This window comes from Numenius arquata, unplaced genomic scaffold (genome assembly GCF_964106895.1).
Source record: "Numenius arquata unplaced genomic scaffold, bNumArq3.hap1.1 HAP1_SCAFFOLD_126, whole genome shotgun sequence".
NCBI lineage: Eukaryota > Metazoa > Chordata > Aves > Charadriiformes > Scolopacidae > Numenius > Numenius arquata.
In genome coordinates, this window is record NW_027415663.1 from 568 (window position 1) to 23406 (window position 22839).

General features: G+C 61.1%; 3 protein-coding genes across 3 annotated transcripts; 2 read left to right on the forward strand and 1 right to left on the reverse strand.

Moving 5' to 3' along the window:
* The first annotated feature begins 1855 nt into the window (after positions 1–1855).
* LOC141478917 (charged multivesicular body protein 2a) lies at positions 1856–7972 on the forward strand. Its single transcript, XM_074167858.1, has 5 exons — positions 1856–2032; positions 2860–3039; positions 3566–3696; positions 4493–4554; positions 6459–7972. The coding sequence occupies exons 1-5, from the start codon at positions 1865–1867 to the stop codon at positions 6578–6580; spliced, it is 663 nt and encodes a 220-aa protein (XP_074023959.1). The 5' UTR covers positions 1856–1864; the 3' UTR covers positions 6581–7972.
* A 1073-nt stretch (positions 7973–9045) lies between these two features.
* LOC141478911 (natterin-4-like) lies at positions 9046–12720 on the forward strand. The gene is made up of 3 exons (XM_074167854.1): positions 9046–9060; positions 9396–9501; positions 11711–12720. The coding sequence occupies exons 1-3, from the start codon at positions 9046–9048 to the stop codon at positions 12718–12720; spliced, it is 1131 nt and encodes a 376-aa protein (XP_074023955.1).
* A 2147-nt stretch (positions 12721–14867) lies between these two features.
* LOC141478916 (uncharacterized) lies at positions 14868–19079 on the reverse strand. Its single transcript, XM_074167857.1, has 3 exons — positions 18225–19079; positions 17302–17491; positions 14868–16353 (listed from the first exon to the last, which is right to left on the reverse strand). The coding sequence occupies exons 1-3, from the start codon at positions 19041–19043 to the stop codon at positions 15575–15577; spliced, it is 1788 nt and encodes a 595-aa protein (XP_074023958.1). The 5' UTR covers positions 19044–19079; the 3' UTR covers positions 14868–15574.
* Positions 19080–22839: the final 3760 nt, after the last annotated feature.

Below are 22839 nucleotides of genomic sequence, written 5' to 3' on the forward strand. Positions count from 1 at the left end.
AAGGGGCGGGGCCTGGGGGTAAATCAGCGCGGGGGGGTAATAAGTGGCCTTGGGGGTATTTGTAGCCCTTGGGGGGCTATAAGTGGCCCCGGAGCGGGTAATAAATGCCCCTGGGGGGTATTTGTGGGCCTGGGGGGTTATAAGTGGCCCTGACGGGGTAATAAGTGCCCTTGAGGGGTATTTGTGGCCCTGGGGGGGTAATAAATGACCCTGGGGGGTATTTGTGGGCCTGGGGTGGGGGCTATAATGACCCTGGGGGGGGTAATAAGTGCCCCTGAGGGGTATTTGTGGACCTGGGGGGGTAATAAATGCCCCTAGGGGGTATTTGTGGGCCCGGGAGGGGATTATAAGTGGCCCTGAGAGTGTAATAAATACCCCTGGGGAGTATTTGTGGCCCAGGGGGGGAGATAAATGCCCCTGAGGGTGGAAAAATGCTGCTGGGGGGGTTATTTGTACCCCTGGAGGGGTAATAACTGCCCCAGGGGAGGGTTATACCTGCCCCTGGGGGTGCTGGGGGGGGGGGGGGGGGGGGCAATAGGGTGCTCTGGGACAGAGCCCACACGACGCCGTGATGTGTGTGTCCCTGTCCCCCCCACGTCCCATCCCCGTCCCCCTCTTCGTGTCCCCCCCATGGCTGTCTCCCCGTGTCCCCCATATCCGTGTCCCCCCCATGTCCCTGTGTCCCCATATCCGTGTTCCCCCATGTCCCCTCATGTCCCTTTGTCCCCTATATCTGTCTCCCACCATGTCCTGTGTCCCTCATATCTGTGTCCCCCCGTCCCTGTGTCCCCATGTCCATGTCTCACCCTGTCCCCGTGTCCCCCCATGTCCCTGTGTCCCGATATCCATGTCTCATCACGTCCCTTTGTCCCCATATCCATGTCCCGCCATGTCCCCGTGTCCCCCCATGTCCCTGTATCCCCCGTATCTGTGTCCCCATGTCCCTGTGTCCCCATATCCATGTCTCACCATGTGCCTTTGTCCCTTATATCCATGTCTCCCCATGTCCCTGTGTCCCCCCATGTCCCTGTGTCCCCATATCTGTCTCACTATGTCCCTGTGTCCCCCATATCTGTCACACCATGTCCCCATGTTCCCCCTTGTCCCCATGTCCCACCATGTTCCCCTGTCCCGCCCCGCCCCCATGTCCCCCCATGTCCCTGTGTCCCCCCATGTCTCTTTGTCCCCCATGTGCATGTCCCACCATGTCCCTATGTCCCCCATGTCCCTGTGTCCCCATATCTGTCTCACCCTGTCTCTGTGTCCCCATATCTGTCCCCCCATGTCCCTGTGTCTGCGTACCCCTGTCCCCCTGTCCCCCCGTGTCCCCCCATGTCCCCCCATGTCCATGTCTCACCCTGTTCCTGTGTCCCCCATATCCGTGTCCCACCATGTTCCCGTGTCCCACCATGTCCTGTGTCCCCCATATCTGTGTTGCACCATGTCCCTGTGTTCCCCCTTGTCCCCGTGTCCCCCCATGTCCCTGTGTCTCCCATGTCCCACCATGTTCCCCTGTCCCACCCTGCCCCCGTGTCCCCCCATGTCCCTGTGTCCCCCCATGTCTCTTTGTCCCCTATGTCCATGTCCCACCATGTTCCCCTGTCCCGCCCTGCCCCCGTGTCCCCCCATGTCCCCGTGTCCCATGTCCCTGTGTCCCCCATGTCCATGTCCCACCATGTTCCCCTGTCCCGCCCTGCCCCCGTGTCCCCCCATGTCCCTGTGTCCCCCCATGTCTCTTTGTCCCCCATATGCACGTCTCACCGTGTCCCTATGTCCCCCACACCCCCCCACCATCTATGCCCTCCCACCCACATCCCCGGTGGCCGTGTCCCCCCGGGCCGTGTCCCCAAGTGCCGCTGTCACCATGGACCTGCTGTTCGGGCGGCGGAAGACGCCGGAGGAGCTGCTGCGGCAGAACCAGCGGGCGCTGACCCGCGCCATGCGGGAGCTGGACCGTGAGCGCCAGAAGCTGGAGGCCCAGGAGAAGAAGATCATCGTCGACATCAAGAAGATGGCCAAGCAGGGACAGATGGTGAGGGGACACCAGCGGGGGATACGGAGGGCGGCAGGAGAGCAGAGAGGGGGTGGGAGAATACGGAGGGGACAAGGGGACATGGAAGGGACCAGGGGATGAAGAGGGCTCCAAGGGACCGTTGTTGGGACCAGGGGACGTGGTGGGGACAGGAGACTGGAGAGGGGACATGGAGACATGGAGTGGACCAAGGGACTGTGGTGGGGACCAGGGGACAAGGTGGGGACAGGAGACTGGAGAGGGGACATGGGGACATGGTGGAGACTAAGGGACTGTGGTGGGGACGTGGGGACATGGAGGGGACATGGGGATGCAGAAGGGACCAGGGGACACTGGGCACAGGGGACGAGGTGGGGACAGGAGACTGGAGAGGGGACATGGGGACACGGAGGGGACTAAGGGACTGTGGTGGGGACAGGGGGACGCAGAGGGGATATGGGGACATGGAGGGACCCAGGTCTCTTGGAGGGAACCCCGGTGGGGACATCAAGGGGATTGGGACACTTTGGGGGGAACCAGGGGATGTGGAGGGGACCTGGGGGACAGTGGTGGGACTGGGGGATGCCAGTGGTGACCTGGGGACCGTGGAGGGGACTTGGGGACATGGCAGGGACATGGGTGCTTGGAGAGGACCAGGGGGACACAGTGAGGGGGGACCATAAAAGTCCCCAGGTGACCATGGTGGGGACAAGGGGACCAGGAAACTTTTGAGATGATGCTGGGGACCATGGTGGGCCCTGAGGGACACAGAGTGGTCCCTGGAGATCTCCTTGGACTCTTGAGGGACATCGTGGCCACTCAATGTCCCCTTTCCCTGTGGCCTTCAGGACGCGGTGAAGATCATGGCGAAGGACCTGGTGCGGACACGGCGCTACGTGAAGAAGTTCATCACCATGAGGGCCAACGTCCAGGCTGTGTCCCTCAAGATCCAGACCCTCAAGTCCAACAACTCCATGGCCCAGGCCATGAAGGGCGTCACCAAGGCCATGGCCACCATGAACCGGCAGGTGGGTGCCCATGGGGACATGCCCAAGGCTGTGACCTGCCCTGAGGTGGCCATGGAGATGGGATGTCCTTGAGATTGTGGCCACCACAAGCTGCCCCATGGGAGAGTCCCAAAGCCGTGGCTGCCAGAGGTTGCCCTGGGCTGCCCATGAAGATGTCCCCAAGACCATGGCTACCACCAGCTGCTTGAGGGGGATGTCCCTGTGGCCATGGCCACCACAAGCTTCTTGGGGTGGCCATGAAGATGTCTGTGAGGCTGTGGCAACCATAAGCTGCCTCAGGGGATGTGGCCAAGACCATGAGAAACCATGCAAAGTGGCCGTGAGGATGGCCCCAAGACCTGTAGCCACCACAAACCACCTGAAATGGCCATGGGGACGTCTCCAAGACCTCTAGCCACCACAAACCACCTGAGATGGCCATGGGGATGTCCCCAAGGCTGTAGCCACCATGAACTGCCCAACATAGCCATGGGGATGTCCCCACATCTCTGTGTGCCACATGCCATGTTCCTATGTCCCCCCCCAGCTGAAGCTACCCCAGATCCAGAAGATCATGATGGAGTTTGAGAAGCAGGCGGAGATCATGGACATGAAAGAGGAGCTGATGAACGACGCCATCGATGACGCCATGGGGGACGAGGACGATGAAGAGGAGAGGTGGGACACATGGGGGGAGATGTGGTGGTGTGGGGACGGGGACAATGTGGTGGAGAATGTGGGTGGGACGCATGGAAGAAGTAGGTGGTGGGACAAGGACAGAGGAGATGGGGATGTGGGAGATGGGGACAGTGGGGACACAAGGAGAAAACCGTGGGGTGGGACATGGCGGCACGTTTGGGGCATGAACGTGGGTGACAGGGGACAGGAGAGACACGATGGGACGTAGATTTGGGGAGACAATGGACATGGAATGGGGACATGGTGGGACACAGGGCAGGGCGCGGTGGGATGGGGACACGGAGGGGTGGAGAACATCAAGGGTCATGGAGGAAGACTTGGGAAGGGGACGTGGTGGGGTGGGGACACAAGGAGGACACAGTGGGATGGGACACGGGGGGAGGACATTTGGGGCGTGAACATGGGTGACAGGGGACACGGTGGGGTGAGGACATTGGGGTCATGGAGAAGGGGATGAGGGAGGGACATGGGGGAATGGGGCCGTGGTGTGGGGGTCACGGGGGACGTGGTGGGGTGGGGACATGGGGACACAACGGGGCACAAGGGGATGGGAAGGTGGGGACAGGAGGGGACACGTGGGGACACTGGGGAGGGTTGGGGGACACATAGGGGATGTGGCAGCTGGGGGGGGGGGGGGGATATGGGATGCTGGGAAGGTTGGGGACACCCTGGGTGGGGACAGCAGGTCAGGGGACACTGGGGACACTGAAGGGGGGTCAGGGGACACTGCAGGGGGGGGGCGGTGTGATCTCTGACCCCCCCCGTCCCCCCCCAGTGATGCGGTGGTGTCACAAGTGCTGGACGAGCTGGGGCTGAACCTCACCGACGAACTGGCCAGTGAGTGGGGCTGGGGGGCACGGGGTGGGGGACGGCAATTTGGAAATCGGGGCGGGGGGGGGTAGGGGGGCTGGGAGGGAGAAAAACACCCAGGGGGGGCATTTTGGGGATATTTAAGGGGCTCTGAGGGGAATTTTGGGGGTATTTAAGGGGTCCTGGGGGGCATTTTGGGAGCCAGGGGGCATTTTGGGGGTGGAGGGGGGAACTGGGGGGGGGGGGCAATAGGGGGGTAGATACGGGTCTGGGGGGGCATTTGGGGGGCAGAGGGGTGGTAATTCAGGGGCTGGGGGGGGAATTCTGGGGTTATTTAAGGGGCTCTGTGGGGAATTTTGGGGGTAGAAGGGGTATTTTGGGAGCCAGAGAGGGGCATTTTTTGGGGTGAGAGGGGTATTTTGGGGGCCAGGGGGGGTCAATGGGGGGTAGATGTGGGTCTGGAGGGGAAAACTTTGTGGGGCATGGAGGGTATTTGGGGGCCCTGGGGGGGCATTTTTTGGAGTCTGGGGGGTATTTTAGGGTCCAGGGGATATTTGTGGGCTGGGGGGGACATTTTGGGAGTCTGGGGGGTATTTTAGGGCCCTGGGGGGATATTTGGGGGCCCTGGGGGGGCATTTTGGGGAATCTGGAGGGTATTTTAGGGCCCTGGGGGGCATTTTGGAGCCTTGGGGGGGTATTTATGGGCCGGGGGTGGGTTAATGGGGGGTAGATGTGGGTCTGGGGGCACACTTTGTGGGGCACGGGGGGTATTTGGGGGCCCTCAGGGGCATTTTGGGAGTCTCGGGGGGTATTTTAGGGTCCTGGGGGGCATTTTAGGGCCATGAGGGGCATTTGGGGGGGGCACTTTTGGGGGTACAGGCGGTATTTGGGAGTTGGGGGGGTCAATGGGGAGTAGATGTGGGTCTGGGGGGAATTTTGGGGGGGACACAGGGGTATTTGGGGTCCCTGAGTGGCAATTTGGGGGTAGGGAGGGCATGTTTGGGGTGCTGGGGGGTATTTGTGGGGCGGGGGGGCATTTTGGGGGGAAGATGTGGGACGGGGGGGACACTTTGGGGGGCACAGAGGGTATTTGGGGGCCCTGGGGGGACATTTTTTGGAGTCTGGGGGGTATTTTAGGGCCCTGAGGGGGTATTTTGAAGGCCAGAGAGGTATTTGTGAGCTGGGGGGGCCATTTTGGGAGTCTGAGGGGGTATTTTAGGGCCCTGGGGGGCATTTTGGAGCCCTGGGGGGGGTATTTGTGGGCCAGGGGGTGTCAATGGGGGGTAGATGTGGGTCTGGGGGGGAACACTTTGGGGGGCATGGGGGGGTATTTGGGGGCCCTGGGGGGCATTTTGGGAGTCTGGGGGGTATTTTAGTGCTCTGGGGGGCATTTTGGAGCCTTGGGGGGGTATTTTAGGGCCCTGGGGGGCATTTGGGAGTCTGTGGGGTTTTTGGGAGCCCTGGGGGGCATTTTGGGAGTCTGAGGGGGTATTTTAGGGCCCTGGGGGGGGCATATTGGAGCCCTGGGGGGGTATTTGTGGGCTGGGGGGGGGGGGGGGCAATGAGGGATAGATGTGGGGCTGGGGGGGGGCAGTTCGGGGGGCACTGGGGGGTATTTTAGGGTCTGTGGGGGCATTTTGGGGCCATGAGGGGCATTCGGGGGGGAGGGGGCACTTTGGGGGTGGTATTTTGAGGTCTGGGGGGTATTTGGGGACCCTGGGGGGGTATTTGTGGGCTGGGGGGGGGGGGGGTGTTAAATGGGGGGTAGATGTGGGTCTGGGGGAGCCATTTTGGGGGGCACAGAGGGTATTTAGGGACATTTTGGGGGGGTATTTCAAGGTCCTGCGGGGGGTATTTTGGGGGGGGGAGGGTAATAGAGGATGGCCCTCCCCCCCCCTTGACCTTTGCCTTTTGCCCCCCCCCCCCCCTAGCCCTGCCCCCCCCGGGGGGGTCTCTGGCGGCGGGGGAGGGGCGGGCGGCCGAGGCCGCGGCTGCTTTGGCCGACGCCGACGCCGACCTGGAGGAACGGCTGAAGAACCTGCGCCGGGACTGACCCCCGACCTCCGACCCCTGACCCCCGACCTCCCACCCCTCGCCCTGAGGGGGACCCCCCCCCCCCCTGCTACTGGGACACCCCGGGGGTGACCCCTTTGACCTACGACCCCGGGGTTGAACCTCCACGGCCCCGTGGTGACCTAGGACCCCGGGGTTGACCCCATGGTGATCTACGACCCCGGGGTTGACCTCTTTGATCTACGGCCTGGTGTTGACCCCGCGGTGACCTACGACCCCAGGGTTGACCTCTGTGACCCCAGAGCTGACCCCATGGCAACCGATGACCCCAGGGTTGACCCCATGGCGACCTACGACCCTGGGGTTGACCTCCACGGCTCCAGAGTTGACCCCATGGTGACCTACGACCCCGGGGTTGACCTCTTCGATCTACAGCCCGATGTTGACTTCGTGGTGACCTCTGACCCCAGGGTTGACCTCTGGGACCCTGGAGTTGACCCCTTGGCAACCAATGACCCCAAGGTTGACGTCTTCGACCTGTGACCCTGGGGTTGACCCCATGGCAACCTGTGACTCCGGGGTCGACCTCCACGACACCGGGGTTGACCCCATGGTGACCTGTGACCCCAGAACAGCCCAGCGGTGACCTCTGACCTGCTGTCACCTTTGACCTTGGCCAACAGTGACCCCGCCCCTGACCCCTGCGTGACCTTTGACCCCAGGGGCTGACACACACCCCCAGTGACCTTTGACCCTGCCCAACTCTCCCTGGGCAGGGAGACCCCTGGGGGGCAGCTCAGACACTACCGGGCTTCCCCCCCCCTCCAGGGGTATTTGCCCCCCCTCGGGGATATCTGCCCCCCTTGGGGTATTTGCCCCATCCTTCTGAGATTTCTGCCCCCCTGGGGTCTTTACCCCTCCCTTCTGGGATCTCTGCCCTCCCCCTTCGGGTATTTGCCCCCCCCTTCTGGGATTTCTCCCCCCCCTTGGGGTATTTACCCTCCCTGGAGGTATTTCCCCCCCCTTTGTGTGGGTTATTGACTCTTTCTTGAGGTATTTGTGTCCCCCCCTGCAGGTATATTTGCCCCCTCCCAGGGGTATTTGCACCCCCCCCCTTGGACTCTTTGCTGCCCCCCCCGGGGGTATTTTCCCCCTTTATCTGGGTTAGTGACTCGCTCTTTGGGTGTTTGCCCCCCACTTTGGGTGTTTGCCCCCCTCTTCTGGGGTATTTGGCCCCCCTTGGACTCTTTGCCCCTCCTGGGGGTATTTGCTCCCCCCCCGAGATCTCTGGCCCCCTCTGCATTATTTGCCCCCTCTTGGGGTATTTGCATTCCCCCCCCCCCCCCCCCGTTGGGGATTTGCCCCCTTTTGGGGTATTTGCCCCCCCCCCCCGGGGGCACTTGAACCGGGGAAATAAAGGCCGAATGTTGGGACCCGCTGCCTCCCCCCGGCTGTTTCCTGGGGGGGCCCAGTGGAAACCAGTAACGGACTGGGAGGACTGGGGAGGGGGGGGGGAGTGGGGGCTGCGCCTGTGTCCCTCCCCCCACCGAGCCCCATTTTGCCCCCAAACCGCCAAACATCCCATTTCTGCCCTAAAAATCAGCATTTTTGGGGCCGATGACAAAGCAACCCCCCCCCCGGGACCCGCAGCCACCGCCCCCGTTTTGGGGCAAAAAATCCCAAAATTGCCGTTTCCTCACCAAAAAATATCCCTTTTCGGGGGGGAGGGGGAGGGGGAATCCTCAAATTTCACATTTGGGGGGATTTTGGGTCAGTTGGTTGATTTTTTTTCTTTAGATTTTTTTACTCTTAGTTGGCTGGAATTTGCAGGTTTGAAGCAGAAAATGGAAATGACTTTTTGGAAAAAAAAGAAAGATTTTTGTTTTTTCAGCGCAGGGAAAAATCAAGATTTTTGCTTTTTTCCTGAACATCCCGGTTTTTGAGGAGTTTTTGGTTTTTAGGTGCTTTTGGGGTGAAAAAATCCATCTTGACGATGGGCGCTTTGTGCCGCTCCCAGGTGATTTTTGGGTGTCGATAACGCGTTTTTCCTGATTGAAAAAAATCAAAATGCTGAATTTCTGCCAAAAGCAGAAAAAATCCCAAATTTTCGATAATTCTCCTCCTTCCCCTTTTATTTTTTAGTGTTTTTTTTTCATTTATTTGCAGTTCTTTTCCCCGTTTAGACTTTGACCTTTCCCAGGGCTGGCGCGTCCCCGGAGCCGCGCTGGAAAACACCGCTCCGCTCTAAAATTGACCCAAAACTGACTGAAAACACCCCAAAAAAATAAGGGATTTCCATCAAAACGGGAGGCGAGGTAGGGAGCGTGGCGGGGGGTAAAAACTATCCAACCCGACCCAAAATGGTTGGGTTTAACCCCAAAAACGTGGAGGATCTGGGAGCCGCTCCAGAGCGAGATGGTGCTGAAATTAATGTTTTTTGGTTTTTTTTTCTAAAAATTAAAAATACATAATTTTCAATCGCAGCGTCCGGAGGGGGCCGTTGGGATGGCGACAGGCAAGGTATGGCACGTGGCGGAGCAGTGTTTTGGGGTTATTTAGTGGGTTTTTGGAACAATTTTGGGGAGGGGTGGGGGAAAGGGATGATTTTTAAAAAGAAAAGGAATTATTTATAAACTTAAATAAATTAAAATATGGTAAAATTTTAAAAAACAAGGACATTCTGGGCGTTTCCCAGCTTCTCCCTGGGTAAAAATTAAAACCATTTTATTTCCCGGTCGGGCGGGATTTCACCCCAAAAAGCAGAGGGTCGTGGGGACACGGCCACGCCCCAAATCCCGGGCACGGGATTGGTGCTGGGAGGGGTGACGCCTCCCCCCCCCGGTTCTTCCCTGCAGCTCTTCCTCTTCCTCGCCGCCGCCCTCCTCTTCCTCGAGGGACGAAGTAGTGGAGCTGCTGGAATGTTGGTAGTGGGAGAGGTGGGAAAGAGACCTCCCCCCCCAGGTGAGTCGTGGACTCTGTGGGGGGGTCAACCTTTGGTGACTGTCACCCATCCAGCCGCTTGTCCTCCTGTTCCTCTTCCTCTTCCTGAAGGAAGTAGCGGAGCTGCCGGAATGTTGGTAGTGGGAGCAGTGGGAAGGAGACCTCCCCCTGAGGTGAATTGTGAGCTCCGGGGGGGTAAACCTGGGTGACTGTCACTGGCCCACCCAGCCGCTTGCCTTCCTCTTCCTCTTCCTCTTCCTCTTCCTCTTCCTCTTCCTCTTCCTCTTCCTCTTCCTCTTCCTCCTGTTCCTCTTCTTCCTCTTCCTGGAGGAAGCTGTGGAGCTGCTGGAATGGGGCTGGTGGGAGCGGTGGGAAGGAGACCTCCCCCCCTGGGTGGGTTGTGAGCTCTGGGGGGGTCAACCTTGTGTGACTGTCACTGGCCCACCCAGCTGCTTGCCCTCCTCTTCCTCTTCCTCTTCCTCTTCCTCTTCCTCTTCCTCTTCCTCTTCCTCTTCCTCTTCCTCTTCCTGGAGGAAGTAGCAGAGCTGCTGGAATGTGCGTGGTGGGAGCGGTGAGAAGGAGACTTTCCCCCCCATGGACTACAGGAGGGTTGACCTTGGGTGATTGTCACTTGCCCACCCAGCCACTTGCCTTCCTCTTCCTGGAGGAAGCAGCGGAGCTGCTGGAACATGGGTGGTGGGAGCGGTGGGAAGGAGACCTCCCCCCCTGGGTGGGTCACACACTTCCTCCTCCCCCTTCGTCCCTGTCTCAGCTTCAGTCCTGAGTCTTCCCCTTCTCATCGAATCACAGAATGGTTTGGGTTGGACGGCACCTTAAAGCCCCCCCCCAGTGCCACCCCCTGCCCTGGGCAGGGACACCTCCCACCACACCAGGCTCCTCCAAGCCCCCTCCAACCTGGCCTGGAACCCCTCCAGGGATGGGGCAGCCACAGCTTCTCGGGGCAACCTGGGCCAGGCTCTCACCACCCCCCCAGCAAACCATTTCCTCCCCACATCTCATCTCAATCTCCCCTCTTCCAGTGGCAAACCCTTCCCCCTCCTCCCACGGCTCCCCTCCCTCATCCAGAGTCCCTCCCCAGCTTTTCTGGAGCCCCCCCCCCTTTAGGGACTAGAAGAGGCTCCAAGGTCTCCCCGGAGCCTTCTCTTCTCCAGGCTGAACCCCCCAACTCTCTCAGCCTTTCCTCACAGCAGAGGGGCTCCAGCCCTCCCAGCATCTCCATGGCCTCCTCTGGACCAGCTCCAACAGCTCCTTGTCCTTCTGATGTTGGTGGCCCCAGGGCTGGAGGCATCTCTCCAGGTGGGGTCGCCCCAGAGCAGAGCAGGACCCGAGCGTCCCCCACACCCAGAGCGGTGGAGGGGAGTGGGGACTGGGGTCGGTTTGTAAGACCAACGGGATCCAGTCCTTCAGGAACTTCTCTGATGTGGGTCCTTCCCATGGGCTGGAGACCTTCAGGATGAACCTGCTCCTCTCCACAGGCTGGAGACCTTCAGAATGAACTTGCTTCTCTCCACGGGCTGGAGACCTTCAGGTCCAACCTGCTCCAGCGTGGACTCCCCATGGGCTGGAGTCCTTCAGGTTTAACTTACTCCTCGCCACGGGCTGCAGTCCTTCAGGATGAATCTGCTCCAGTGTGTGCTCTCCATGGGCTGGAGGGGAACCCTCTTCTCTGGTGCCTGGAGCATCTCCTTGCCCTCCTTCTTCACCCATCTTGGTGTCCTCAGGGTTGTTTCTCTCCCATGTTCTCCCTCTCTCAGGGTTTTTTAGCCTTTCTTAAATATATTATCACAGAGGAATCACCAGCATCACTGGTGGCCTCAGCTTTGGCCAGCGATGGTTCCATTTTGAAGCCAATTGGACCCAGCCATGTCCAGTGTGGGGCAGCCCCATGGCTCTTGTCCCAGAGGTCATTGCTGCAGCCCCCCCACCCCACTACCCAAAACCTTGCCAAGATAAATCCAGTTCATGGTCTCATCCATCCCCGTGTCCCCCAATGTGTGAAGGTCTCTGGTCTTCTGATTTTTAGCAGGTTTGCCCCCCCCCTATTTTTTCCCCCACAAAATTGAGGGGTGGGTTGAGATGTCTCTTCTTCTCAGTTTGGTGGTGGGAAGTTGCGTCCAAGAACCTTGGCCCCACAGGGACATCGCTCCATGGGGCAGGATGGAGGGAGGTGTCTCGTTTCACCAAAAATTCCCCCGTTTCCTCCCCGCAGCCCCCAACTGGAGCTTTCTCCGGAGGAAGAGGGACCAGGAGACATCTTCCTACCTGAAGTGGGTGGCTTTCAAAGGCCACCTGCCCACTGATGCTGTCTCCAACTGGAACAGCTACGCCAAGAGGTTGGAGTATGTCTGCTCCACGGCGATGTTGGGTTGCAACACGGGTGCCTACGTCCCCACCCGCGGTCCCTTCTGCTTCTTCCCCTTCCGAGAACAGGAGATGCGCACTGACGACTTCCAGGTGTTGGTCAACGCAGGAGACTTCGAGGCGCTGGATTGGGTGGATGAATCCTTTGGCAGTGTGCCTGAAAATGCCGTGGAGGGTTGTCCCTCCATCGACGTCTTTGTTGGGAGGAACCGCTATGGCTTGGGGAAGGTGGTCAAAGGGCAGAGGGCCCTCTTCGTGGTGGTGGACAGGGAGGAGGTTTGGTACAAATGGTACCAAGTCTTGGTGGTCAAGAAGGGCCCGGCCAATGTCACCATCTCCGACGTCCGCTACAACATGAGTGGGGCAGTGGAGCACCAGGAGGATGTCACCCTGATGAAGACCACGGTGAGGAATGAAGGCTGCCAAGGGGTGTGGAAAAGCGTCACCTTGGAGGAGGCCACTGAGATGGAGTATGACTGGGAGATGGACCAGAGGGTCTTCACCACCATCCACGGGTGCTTGGAAGCCCCTCTCTTGGTCTTCAATGAAATGGGCTGGGAGGTCACCAATGTCACCAGCATCCCCTGGGTGGGCGGGGCCAGCACAGGCAAGTATGTTGACCATACCCATGTGGTGGAGAAGGAGGTCCAGGCCCGGACGGCGTGCACGGTGTCCCTGGAGGGACGTCGCTTGGATGTCCGCGTCCCCTTCACCGCGCAGCTCACCCGGGATTTTGGTGATGCTCGTCCCCACCACGTGGCCGTGACGGGGTGGGCTCACAGCCAGGCGGTGGTGGGGGTCCGGGCCACTGTCAAGGAGTGCTGGCCCCTCACCGACATCCCACCATGCCAGGGGTAGGGGACGGTGAGGTGGATCCACTGGTCTGCTTCCTGCAATCTGCTTTTTCTCCTTTTTTTCCCCAAAATAACTACCATCTCACCCCAAAATGGGATGGGCAGCAATTCGGAATGCAGAAAAATGCATATTTTTTTGGTTTTTGTCTTCCATATTTTTGGTTTTCTTGGCAGAACCTTCATCCCTCCCCGAGACGACGTGGCAACGATGCGGGAGGTGGAAAAATGTGGGGTTTTTTTCAGTCCTTTCCTCTTGTGTTTCATGAAAAAAATGCAGAGAAAAAAAAAAATTCAACTGCGTGGGTCATTTGACCGCTTCCAAAAAGGAATTTCCTAAGAAAAGGGGTGAGGAAGGAGGGAAAAAAGCCAAAATAAGGGGTGCAAAGGCACCTCAGGGGAGTGGTGGAGGCCATGTCCTTGGAGGACATTGATGGAGGTGGCACCATCTCAGGGCAACAGTGGAGGCCTTGTCCTTGGAGGACGCTGATGGAGGTGGCATCATCTCAGGGGTAGTGGAGGCTTTGTCCTTGGAGGACACTGATGGAGGTGGCACCCTCTCAGGGCAGCAATGGAGGCTTTGTCCTTGGAGGACAGTCATAGAGGTGGCACCATCTCCGCATGACAGTGGAGGCCTTGTTCTTGGAGGATGCTGATGGAAGTGGCACCATCTCAGGGGGATGATGGAGGCCATGCCCTTTGGGGATGCTGATGGAGGTGGCACCATCTCAGGGGGTGACAGAGGCCGTGTCCTTGGAGGACAGTCATGGAGGTGGCACCATCTCAGGGGGATGATGGTGGACCAAAGCCCCCTCCTCCCTCCTTGCTTCTTCCCTCCCCTTCCCACCAAGGAAGGCAGGAGTGACATTGGAGCCGACCAATCGGGGGGTGGGTAGGGCAGTCGCCCCGCCCACCGGGCACTGAGGGATTGGGGGGGAGCGGGACGGGGTGGGGAGATTTCACTGATGGGGGATGCCTGGGGGGTCCTGGAGGACTTTGGGGGGGATCCGGAGATCTGGGGGGGAAGGGTGTCCAGAAGGCTGGGGGGGGGGGCATCCAGCGGGTTGTGGGGAGGTCCAGGGGGGTCCTGGAGGACTTTGGGAGGGTCGTGGGGGCCTGGTGAGAGGTCCAGGGGGCTGGGGGGGGTCCAGAAGGTTGCGGGGCAGGGGGGGTGGGGGGGGCAGAGGATTTTGGGGGTATCTGGGGGGGGATCCAGGGTTCTGGGGGGGGCGGGGATCCCTGAGAGCCAGGGGAGTCCAGGGGGTCTGGGGGGTTCAGGGTCTTGGAAGGCTGGGGGGTATCCCAGAAAATTTGGGGTGCCCCCCCCGATGGCTGAAGTGCTCCCCAGGGTTGGGAGGGGCAGAGATTTGAGGAGACCCCAAATTGCCTGGCGGGGGGTGGGGGAGTGGGGGGGCTGCGTGCAAGGCATCGCATTGCCAGCAGCGCACGGACACGGGCTGCACTGCAACCCCCGCAGCCCCTGCACCCCCTGCAACCCCTGCACCCGCTGCAGCCCCTGCACTGCAACCCCTGGCACTGCTGCAGCGACTGCACTGCAACCCCTGCAGCTGCTCCAACCACTGCACTGTGCAGCAAGGTGCTGCAGCACATCAGGCTGGGTTGCAAACATTTCCCTGCAGCCGCAGGGCAGGTGCTGCAGTGCAATCTCTGTGCTGCATGCGGAGAGCCGCACTGCGGTGCATGCCTGGTGCCGCGACGGAAACGCAATGCAGCAATGGACGTTGTCCGCTGCACTGCAAATGCAACGCTGCAGTGCGGTCTGCAGTCAAAATGCAACACTGCTGTGCGGTCCTGGCACTGCAGTCAAAATGCAACGCTGCAGCAGATGTGCTAATCTGCAATGCACATGCAACACACTGCAGCGCAAGTGGTACACCGCAATGGCAATGCAGCGCTGCAGCACAACCCCGCTGCTGCAATGGAAATGCAGCACTGCAGCGTGATCCCAGTGCTGCAACGGAAATGCAGCGCTGCAGCTGCAGTGCCCCGTTGCAGCGCAAACCTCCCGGCGCCCGGCACCGTGACGCTGCGATGCTGCAGCACGGGGCTGGGCGGCCGCAGCCCCGCAAACCCCACGCCCCCCACGTGACACCACGCCACGAGATAAAAAAAAACCCCACAAAACAGCGCAGAAAAGTGGCTAAAACTGTTACAGCAAAAGTCGGGGGCAAAAGTCGGGGGGGGTGGGTGCAGGGGGAGGAGGGAAGCGGAGCCACCAAGGGCCCGTGCCCACGTCGGGCCCCAGGGCATGCGGGCGGTGAGGTAGGTGGGTCTCCAAAATTTAAGGCCGGCGCTGGCTGTGATGAATAAATACCAATAAAAAAGGGGGGAAAAGAAGGTGAGGTGCCCGAGTGGAAGAGAAGACGGGGTGTCCCCAGGGTGGGGAGGTGGACGTGCCCCGAGGAGGTGGGGGAGGGACCAAGAAGCCACCAGGCTCATGGTGGGGATGTCAGTCGTCAGTTTGTTTTCATCTCCAGCCACGAGGCGTCTCCTCTGGGAGCAGGGAATCAGGTCCTAGAGTCACCAGACTCATGAGGGACATCGATCATCAGCTTGTCTTCACCGCCGACCACGCTGCATCTCCTCTGGGATCAGAGAGCTGTGTCCTGGAGCCACCAGCCTCATGGGGGACATCAATCATCCCCCGTCATCCATGTCGCATCTCCTCTAGGTTGCCTAGTCCATCTCCAGCAGCCGGCACTGACCACTGGGGGCAGCCATCAGCTCCCACCTCACCCTCCCAATCTCAACCGTTCCCCATGGTGGTCACCCATCCCTACCTCCCCTACCAGGATGAACCCCTACCACCTTCCTCCTCCTCCCCCCACCACCGAACCCCATCACTTGTCCCTGGTGGCCGCCCGGGCGTGGATCCGCGTGTGGCGGGCGAGGGAGGACTTGTTGCTGAAGCTCTTGCCGCAGTGGGGACAGGGGAAAGGTCTCTCCCCCGTGTGCGAGCGCTGGTGGACTGTCAGGTCGGCCAAGTACTTGAAGCTCTTGCCGCAGGCGCCGCAAGGGTAGGGCCGCTCCTCGGTGTGGCTGCGCCGGTGCATGGTGAGGTTGGACTGTTGGCTGAAGCGTTTGCCGCAGGCGGGGCAAGGGTAGGGCCTCTCCCCCGTGTGCGAGCGTTGGTGCTTGTTGAGGTCTGAGGGGTTGGTGAAGGTCTTGCCGCAGGAGCCGCAGGCGTACGGCCGCTCGCCCGTGTGGAGCCGCTGGTGGGTGGTGAGGGTGGAGAGGTGGCCAAAGCTCTTGCCGCAAGCCCCGCAGGCATAGGGCTTCACCCCCGTGTGGGTCCGCTGGTGGGTCTTCAGGTGGGTCAACCGGCCAAAGCTCTTGCCGCACTCGCTGCAGGGGTACGGACGGTCCTTCCCTGGTGCTGACAGCTCCCGTTTCACCCAGGGTTTCTCCAGGCTCCTGGTGTCCTCCATCGAGCTGGGCAGAGCTTGAGTGAGGGGTTGTGGGATGGTGGTGGGATCCCGTGGGATGTGTCGCCGGTGGGTCCCTCTCCGGCTGGGGGTCCTAGCCATTGGGACACTCTGGAGGGTGCTGGGTGGGCACGGGGGGTCCTCCTGTTGCAAAATGGACACCTCCGGGTATCTGCTCACCATGGTGGGACCTGCTGGAGGAGAGAGAAGAGATGCATCATGAGTTGGTTCTCAATGGAGGACACAACCCTTGTCCTCTGAGCCCACCACCCTCCATCTCCTCCAGCAAAGGCAGAGATGGTTCAGCTCCCACAATTGAGTGAAACACCAAATCCACCCATGGATGGCCACCAGGCCACGCTGGGACAGGGATGATGATGAGGCCACCTCAGCAGAGGGGCCCAGCTGGTCCCTCCTGGTCCCAGGAGGACTTGGAAAGAAGCCCACCGCACTCCAACCATCACCCTCCAAACACCAGAACTCTTTCAAGCAGCGTTTCCATTGTCACAAAGGAGCTGATGTTGGAGGACAGGAACAAGATTTTGGGGTTCATGGTTTTCAGAAGACAAATGGGGAAGACAAGAGCTCTCTATGGATGCTCATGACCTTCACTCCAAGATCTTCATTCTTCTCCAGCTTCTCTGCAACTCAGGAGATGGCCATCCTCCATCTACCCACACTGACGTGGACAACTTGTGCATCTCAGCCCTTCTCGCTTCACTTCTGCTTTGGAGCCCAAGGAGCCCTTTCTTCTCCCACCCCAATGGGGCTCAAGGTCCCACATGGTGCCACCACTGCAGGAGCCTCCCATCTGGCTCCTTCTTGGGGGTAACATCTTTTTTCTTTCTCAATAACCCAAGAGTTTCCTCAGTGCCAGAACATCATTTTTGGTTCTTTCCGCTGCTTGGTTCTCACTCATCCTCCACCAAGAGCAACCCCCCCACTTTTTGGGTGATAAACCCCACTTTTGGGTGCGATCTCCTCCTTTTTGGGTGCCACAATCGGAGCAGTGACACCATGGGAGGACCAGATGGAGCCAAGCCCATGGCAGGAGACACCCCACCACCTCCAAGCTCCCCCAGCAGCTTCTTCACCTCCTTTTTTGGGGGGTGGTGGAAGATCTCCTTCCTTCAGCCCAATACCTGGTTCCTGCAGGTGTCGGTCCTCTTCCTCAGGGACAACTTTAGCCTTGCCCCAGGCCACCTCCTCTCTCCAGCCAGCCCCAGGGGGGAGCTGGGGGGACTCCAAGACGGGGTTTAGTGGGTCCCCCACCACTTCAGGGTCCTCAGTGTCCCCCGGGGCCACCTCCTCCACCTTCACCCGAACCGTCACCTGTGGGACCCATGGAAAAAGCAGGGGAGTTGGGTGCCTGGGACCCCCAAAGTCGGGGGGGATGGCTTGCGTGCCCGGGACCCCCAGGGGCTGTAAGGGGGCGTGCTGGGTGCCCAGAACTCCCCAGGGGCTGTAAGGGGGGGGGGGGGGGGGAATTGGGTGCCCAGGACCCCCAGGAGCTATAAGGAGGGGGGGCAGTTCGGTGCTACGACCCCCAGGGGCTGTAAGGGGAGGGGGCAGTTGGGTGGTGGGAACCCCAGGGGCTGCAAGAAGGGGGGAATTGCATGCCTGAGACCCCCCAAGGTCTGTGGTGGGGGTCAGTTGGGTGCTGGGATCCCCAGGGGCGGTAAGGGGCTGGGGGTTGGGTGGTGGGACCCCCAAGGGCTATAAGGAGGGGCGGGCAGTTGGGTGGTGGGACCCCCAGGGGCTGTAAGGGGGGGCAGTTGGGTGCTGGGACCCCCAGGGGCTGCAAGAGGGGGGGGGAATTGGGTGCCTGAGACCCCCCAAGGTCTGTGGTGGGGGCCAGTTGGGTTCTGGAACCCCCCAGGGGCTATAAAGGGTGGCAGTTGAGTGCTGGGACCCCCAGGGGTAGTAAGGGGCTGGGGGTTGGGTGGTGGGACCACCAAGGGCTATAAGGGAGGGCGGGCAGTTGGGTGGTGGGACCCCCAGGGGCTGTAAGTGGGGAAGGGAACTGGGTGCTTGGGGGTGTCCGTGTCCCCCCCCTTGCCCTCACCTGCTGCTCCCACACCCCCTCGCCTTCCTCCCCGCCTCCCAGCTGGAATTTCTCGGCCAAGGCCACGGCTTGGGCGCAGGACTGGGGGTGTCGCACCCAGACCCAGCTCTGGATCTCCTCGGGGAGGATGCTGAGGAACTGCTCCAGCACCAGCAGCTCCATGATCTGCTCCTTGCTCCGCACCTCGGGGCGCAGCCACCCCCGCGACAGCTCCCGCAGCCGCCGCCACACGTCCCGTGGCCCCGACGCCTCCTGGTAACGGAACTGCCGGAACCGCAACCGCCGCAGCTCGGTACCGGCACCCCCACTGTGGCACGGAGGTACCCACAGGCGGCCCCGGGGACAACGGAGAGGCTCGGTCACCCCCTCCGAGGATGTCGGGGACCTCTCGGCTGAGGGACGGCAATGGCCCTGCTCCAAGGACATTGGGGACCCTTTGGTGTCATCCTGCTGGGGGCGAAGGGCCAGGGGCCGGCGGTGGCTGCGCTCTGAGGACCCCTCGGTGTCCTCCTCCTGTAGGTTAAGGGCTGGGGGATGGTGGTGGCCACGCTCTGAGGACACCATGGACCTCTCTGTGTCATCCTGCTGGGGATGAAGGACTGAGGGACGGTGGTGGCCCTGCTCCAAGGACATTGGGGACCTCTTGGCCGGGAAATGGCAGTGGCCCTGCTCCAAGGACCCCTCTGTGTCTTCCTGTGGGCAGCGGGCTGGGGGATGGCGGTGGCCCTGCTCCGAGGACATCGGGGACTCCTTGGCCACCCTTGTGTCCTTCTGTGGGCGAAGGGCCGGGGGACGGCGGTAGCCACGCTCCGAGGACATCGGGGACCTCTCTGTCTCCTGCTGGGGGCAAGGGGCCGGGCTCTGCAGGGAGGGGGGAGAGAAGGACATGGCTTTGTCAAAGATCCCCCCCACTTCCTCAATCCCCCCCAGCTCTGCAGACCCCCACCCCCCACCCCAAACCCCCCAGGACCATGTAATGTGCCCCCCGCAGCTTGCAAAGCCCCCCCGAGCCTTGCAACCTCCCCTCCCCCAGACCATGCAAAGACACCCCCCCCAGGACCACGCAATCCCCCCCCGCCATACAACCCCCCCTCCATGAATCGTGCAACCCCCCCTCGGCCTTGCAAAGGCCCCCAGGACCATGTAAACCCCCCCGACCATACAACTGCCCCCCCCCGCCACTCCAGGACCATCCATGCAAAGACCCCCCCGGCCTTGCAATGTCCCCCCCGGACCACACAATGCCCCCTCCCCACCACACAACAACCCCTAGAACCATGCAACTGCCCCCCCCCACCTCAGGACCATTCAAAGCCCCCCAGGACCATGCAAAGCCCCCTTGGGCATGAAATGCCTCCCCTGGCCTTACAAAGCCCCCCAGCCATGAAAAGACACAACCCCCCCGCCATGCAACACCCCCCAGGACTATGCAAACGCCCCCCACCCATGCACACCCCCTCCGGACCATTTAATGCACTTCCCCCCGCACCGGGCCATGCAAAGCCCCCCCCAGGGCTATGCAATGTCGTGTCCCCCCCACCACTGCCTTGCAAAGCCCCCCTGCTCTTGCAACATCCCCCGGACTATGCAATTTCCCACCCCGCAAAGCACCCCCCAGACCATGAAAAGCCCCCCCTCGGCCTTGCACTCCCCCCCCTTCCACCCCAGGACCATAGAGCCCCCCCATCGCCCCCTCCCGCCTTGAAAAGCCTCCCGGACCATGAACAGCCCCACCCTCCACCCCCCCCAGCCTTGCAACACCCCCCGGACAATCGAAAGCCCCCCCTACCCCCCCAGACCATGCAACACCCCCTAGAACGATGCAAATCCCCCCCTCCGGCCTTGCGAAGTCCCCCCCGACCATACAACATGCCCCCCCCCTCCGCCCCATGACCAGGCAAAACCCCCTGGCCATGAAAAGCCCCCCCCCCCCGGCGTTGCAAAGCCCCTCCGGAGCATGAAAAACACCCCCCCCCCGGTCTGGTAATACCCCCCCGAGCAAGCAATGCCCCCTTGGGGCGTGCAAATCCGCCCCCCCCGACCATGAAAATACCCCCCCCCCCTCAAGCCTTGCAAAGCCCCCCCGTTCATGCAACACCCCCGCCTCCCAACCCTTGCAAAGGAACCCCCCTCCCCCCCCAAAATTGCAATCCCCCCCCGGACCTGGGCTCCCGCCGCTCCCCGCTCGCCGACACAAAGGGCCGGAGCGGCCGGGCCCGGCCCCGCCGTGTGTGTCCCCCCCCCGTGTGTGTCCCCCTCCCGACCGCGGCCGTCACTCAGCGCAGGGACAGGCCTTAACCCTGCGCAGCCCGGACCGGCGGGGACAGGGTTAAAGCCGGGGGGGGGAGGGGAAAGGCCCTAAACTGTAACCCACCTTTGCACCCCAAAACTGTCCCACCTCTCCGTGCACCCCCAAAGTGTCACACCCCCCCCCCCCGTGTGCCCCCACCCTGTGCACCCCAAAACTGTCCCACCCCTCCGGGCACCCCGAAAATGTCACCCCCTCCGTGTGCCCCCACCCTCTGCACCCCAAAACTCTCCCTCCATGTGCATATCTCCCCCTGCACCCCAAAACTGTGCACTCCCCCGCCCATTGCAACCCAGAACTGTCCCACCCCTCCGTACACCCCCAAAGTGTCACCCCCCCGTGTGCCCCCACCCTCTGCACCCCTAAACTATCCCACCCCTCCGTGCACCCCGAAACTGTCACCCCCTCCGTGCGCCCCCACCCTGTGCACCCCAAAATTGCCCCTCCATGTGCATATCTGCACCTGTACCCCAAAATTGTTACCCCCCCGTGCCCCCACCTCCTACTGCACCCCTAAACTCTCTCACCCCTCTATGCACCCCCAAAGTGTCACCCCCCCCGTGTGCCCCAACCCTGTGCACCCCAAAACTGTCCCTCCCCGTGCACCCCCCAAATGGGAAGCTCCAGTGCCCTCCCACCCTGTGCACCCCCAAAACTGGGCCCCCCCATCGCACTCTTCCCTTTGCACCCCAAACCTCTCCCCTCCCCCCCGTGCACCCCACTGCACCCCCAAACTGGCTACGCCCCCCCGGCGCACCCCAGAACCGTGCCCCCTCCCCCCATTGCACCCCCTTTCTGTTGCATCCACCTCCCCTGTGCACCCCCAAACTGTCATCCCCCTGTGCACCCCTCCTCCTGTTCTCCCCACTGCACCCCCAAACTGTGCCCCTCCCGTGAACCCCCAAACTGTCACACCCCTCGTGCACTGCCCCCATTCTATGCCCCCCCATTGCACCCCCAAACGTCTCCCTCCCCGACCCCCCCCCGCCCCGTGCACCCCGTTTCAACCCCAAATTTTGCCCCCCCCCCCCTTTTTGCACCCCACTTTTTCCATCGCCCCCTCCCCCCCCGGCCCCTTTCGGCCGCCGTACGGAGGGTGGGGCCGAGCGGGACACGCCCCCCTCCTTCTATTGGACGAACGATCTGTCAATCACGTCTCGTCCCGCCCCTTCCCCAGCGGAGGGAACCCCGCCCCCCAACTCCCTTTGGGCGGGAGTGACAGCGCGACCGGCCAATGGGAGGGCGGGAGGGGCGGGAGCCAGGCCAGAAGGACACGTCCCCTCCCAGGGGGTCCTCCCCCGCTCCGTGGGGTGGGGGGTTCAAGCGGGTGTCGACCCCCCCCCCCCGTGGATGTCGTGTCCCCCTCTCCCCCCCACCGTGGGTGCTGCAGGGGGTGTCCGTCCCCCCCCCCCATAGGTGCCATCCCCTCCTCCTGGGGGCTGCAGGGGGGGTATATCCCCCCCCCCCCGTGGGTGTTACACGGAGAGTCATCCCCCCCCACCCATGGGTGCCCCCTCGGTCCCTCCCCCCCACCCCTGGGTGCCACAAGACGTGTTCCCCCCGCACCCGTGGGTGCTACACGGGGTGCCCCCCCCCCCCCCGTGGGTGCAGCAGGGGATGTCCCCCCCACCGTGGGTGCTGCAGAGGGGTGTCGTCGTCCCCCCCCACCCCCTTTGCTCCTCTCTATCCTTCCATATTTTACTTTTATCCCCCTTTTTCCTCTTCCTATTTTTCTTCTCCCCCCCATTTTCCCTCCCTATTTTCCTTCCCCCCCATTTTCCTTCTTTTCCCCCATTCTCTTCTTCTTCCCCACTTTTTCCCCCTCCCTATTTTTCTTCTCCCCCCCTTCTTTTCCTTCCCTATTTTCCTTCCCCCCCATTTTCCTTCTTTTCCCTCATTCTTTCCTTCTACCCTCCTTTCTTTCTTTTCCCCCTATTTTCCTACCCCTTTCTTTCCTTCTCCCCCCTTTTCCTTCTTTTCCCCATCTTTCCTTCTTTTCCTTCTCCTTTACTTCCCCCCCTTTTCTTCCCCCTTTCCTTCCTTCTTTTCCCATTTTGTTTTTTTCCCCTCATATTCCTTTTTTCCTCTTATTTTCTTTCTTTTCCCTCTTCTTTCCTTCCTTTTCCCCTATTTTCCCCATTCCTTCCTTCTCTTCTCCCATTTTCCCTTTTTCCTCCTATTTTCTTTCCACTTCTTTCCTTCCTTTCCCCTCTTTCCTTCTTTCTTTTCTCCTTTCCTTCCTTTTTTCCCCTTGTTTTTTTTCTTTCTTCCCATTTTCCTTACTTCCCACCTATTTTCTTTCTTTCC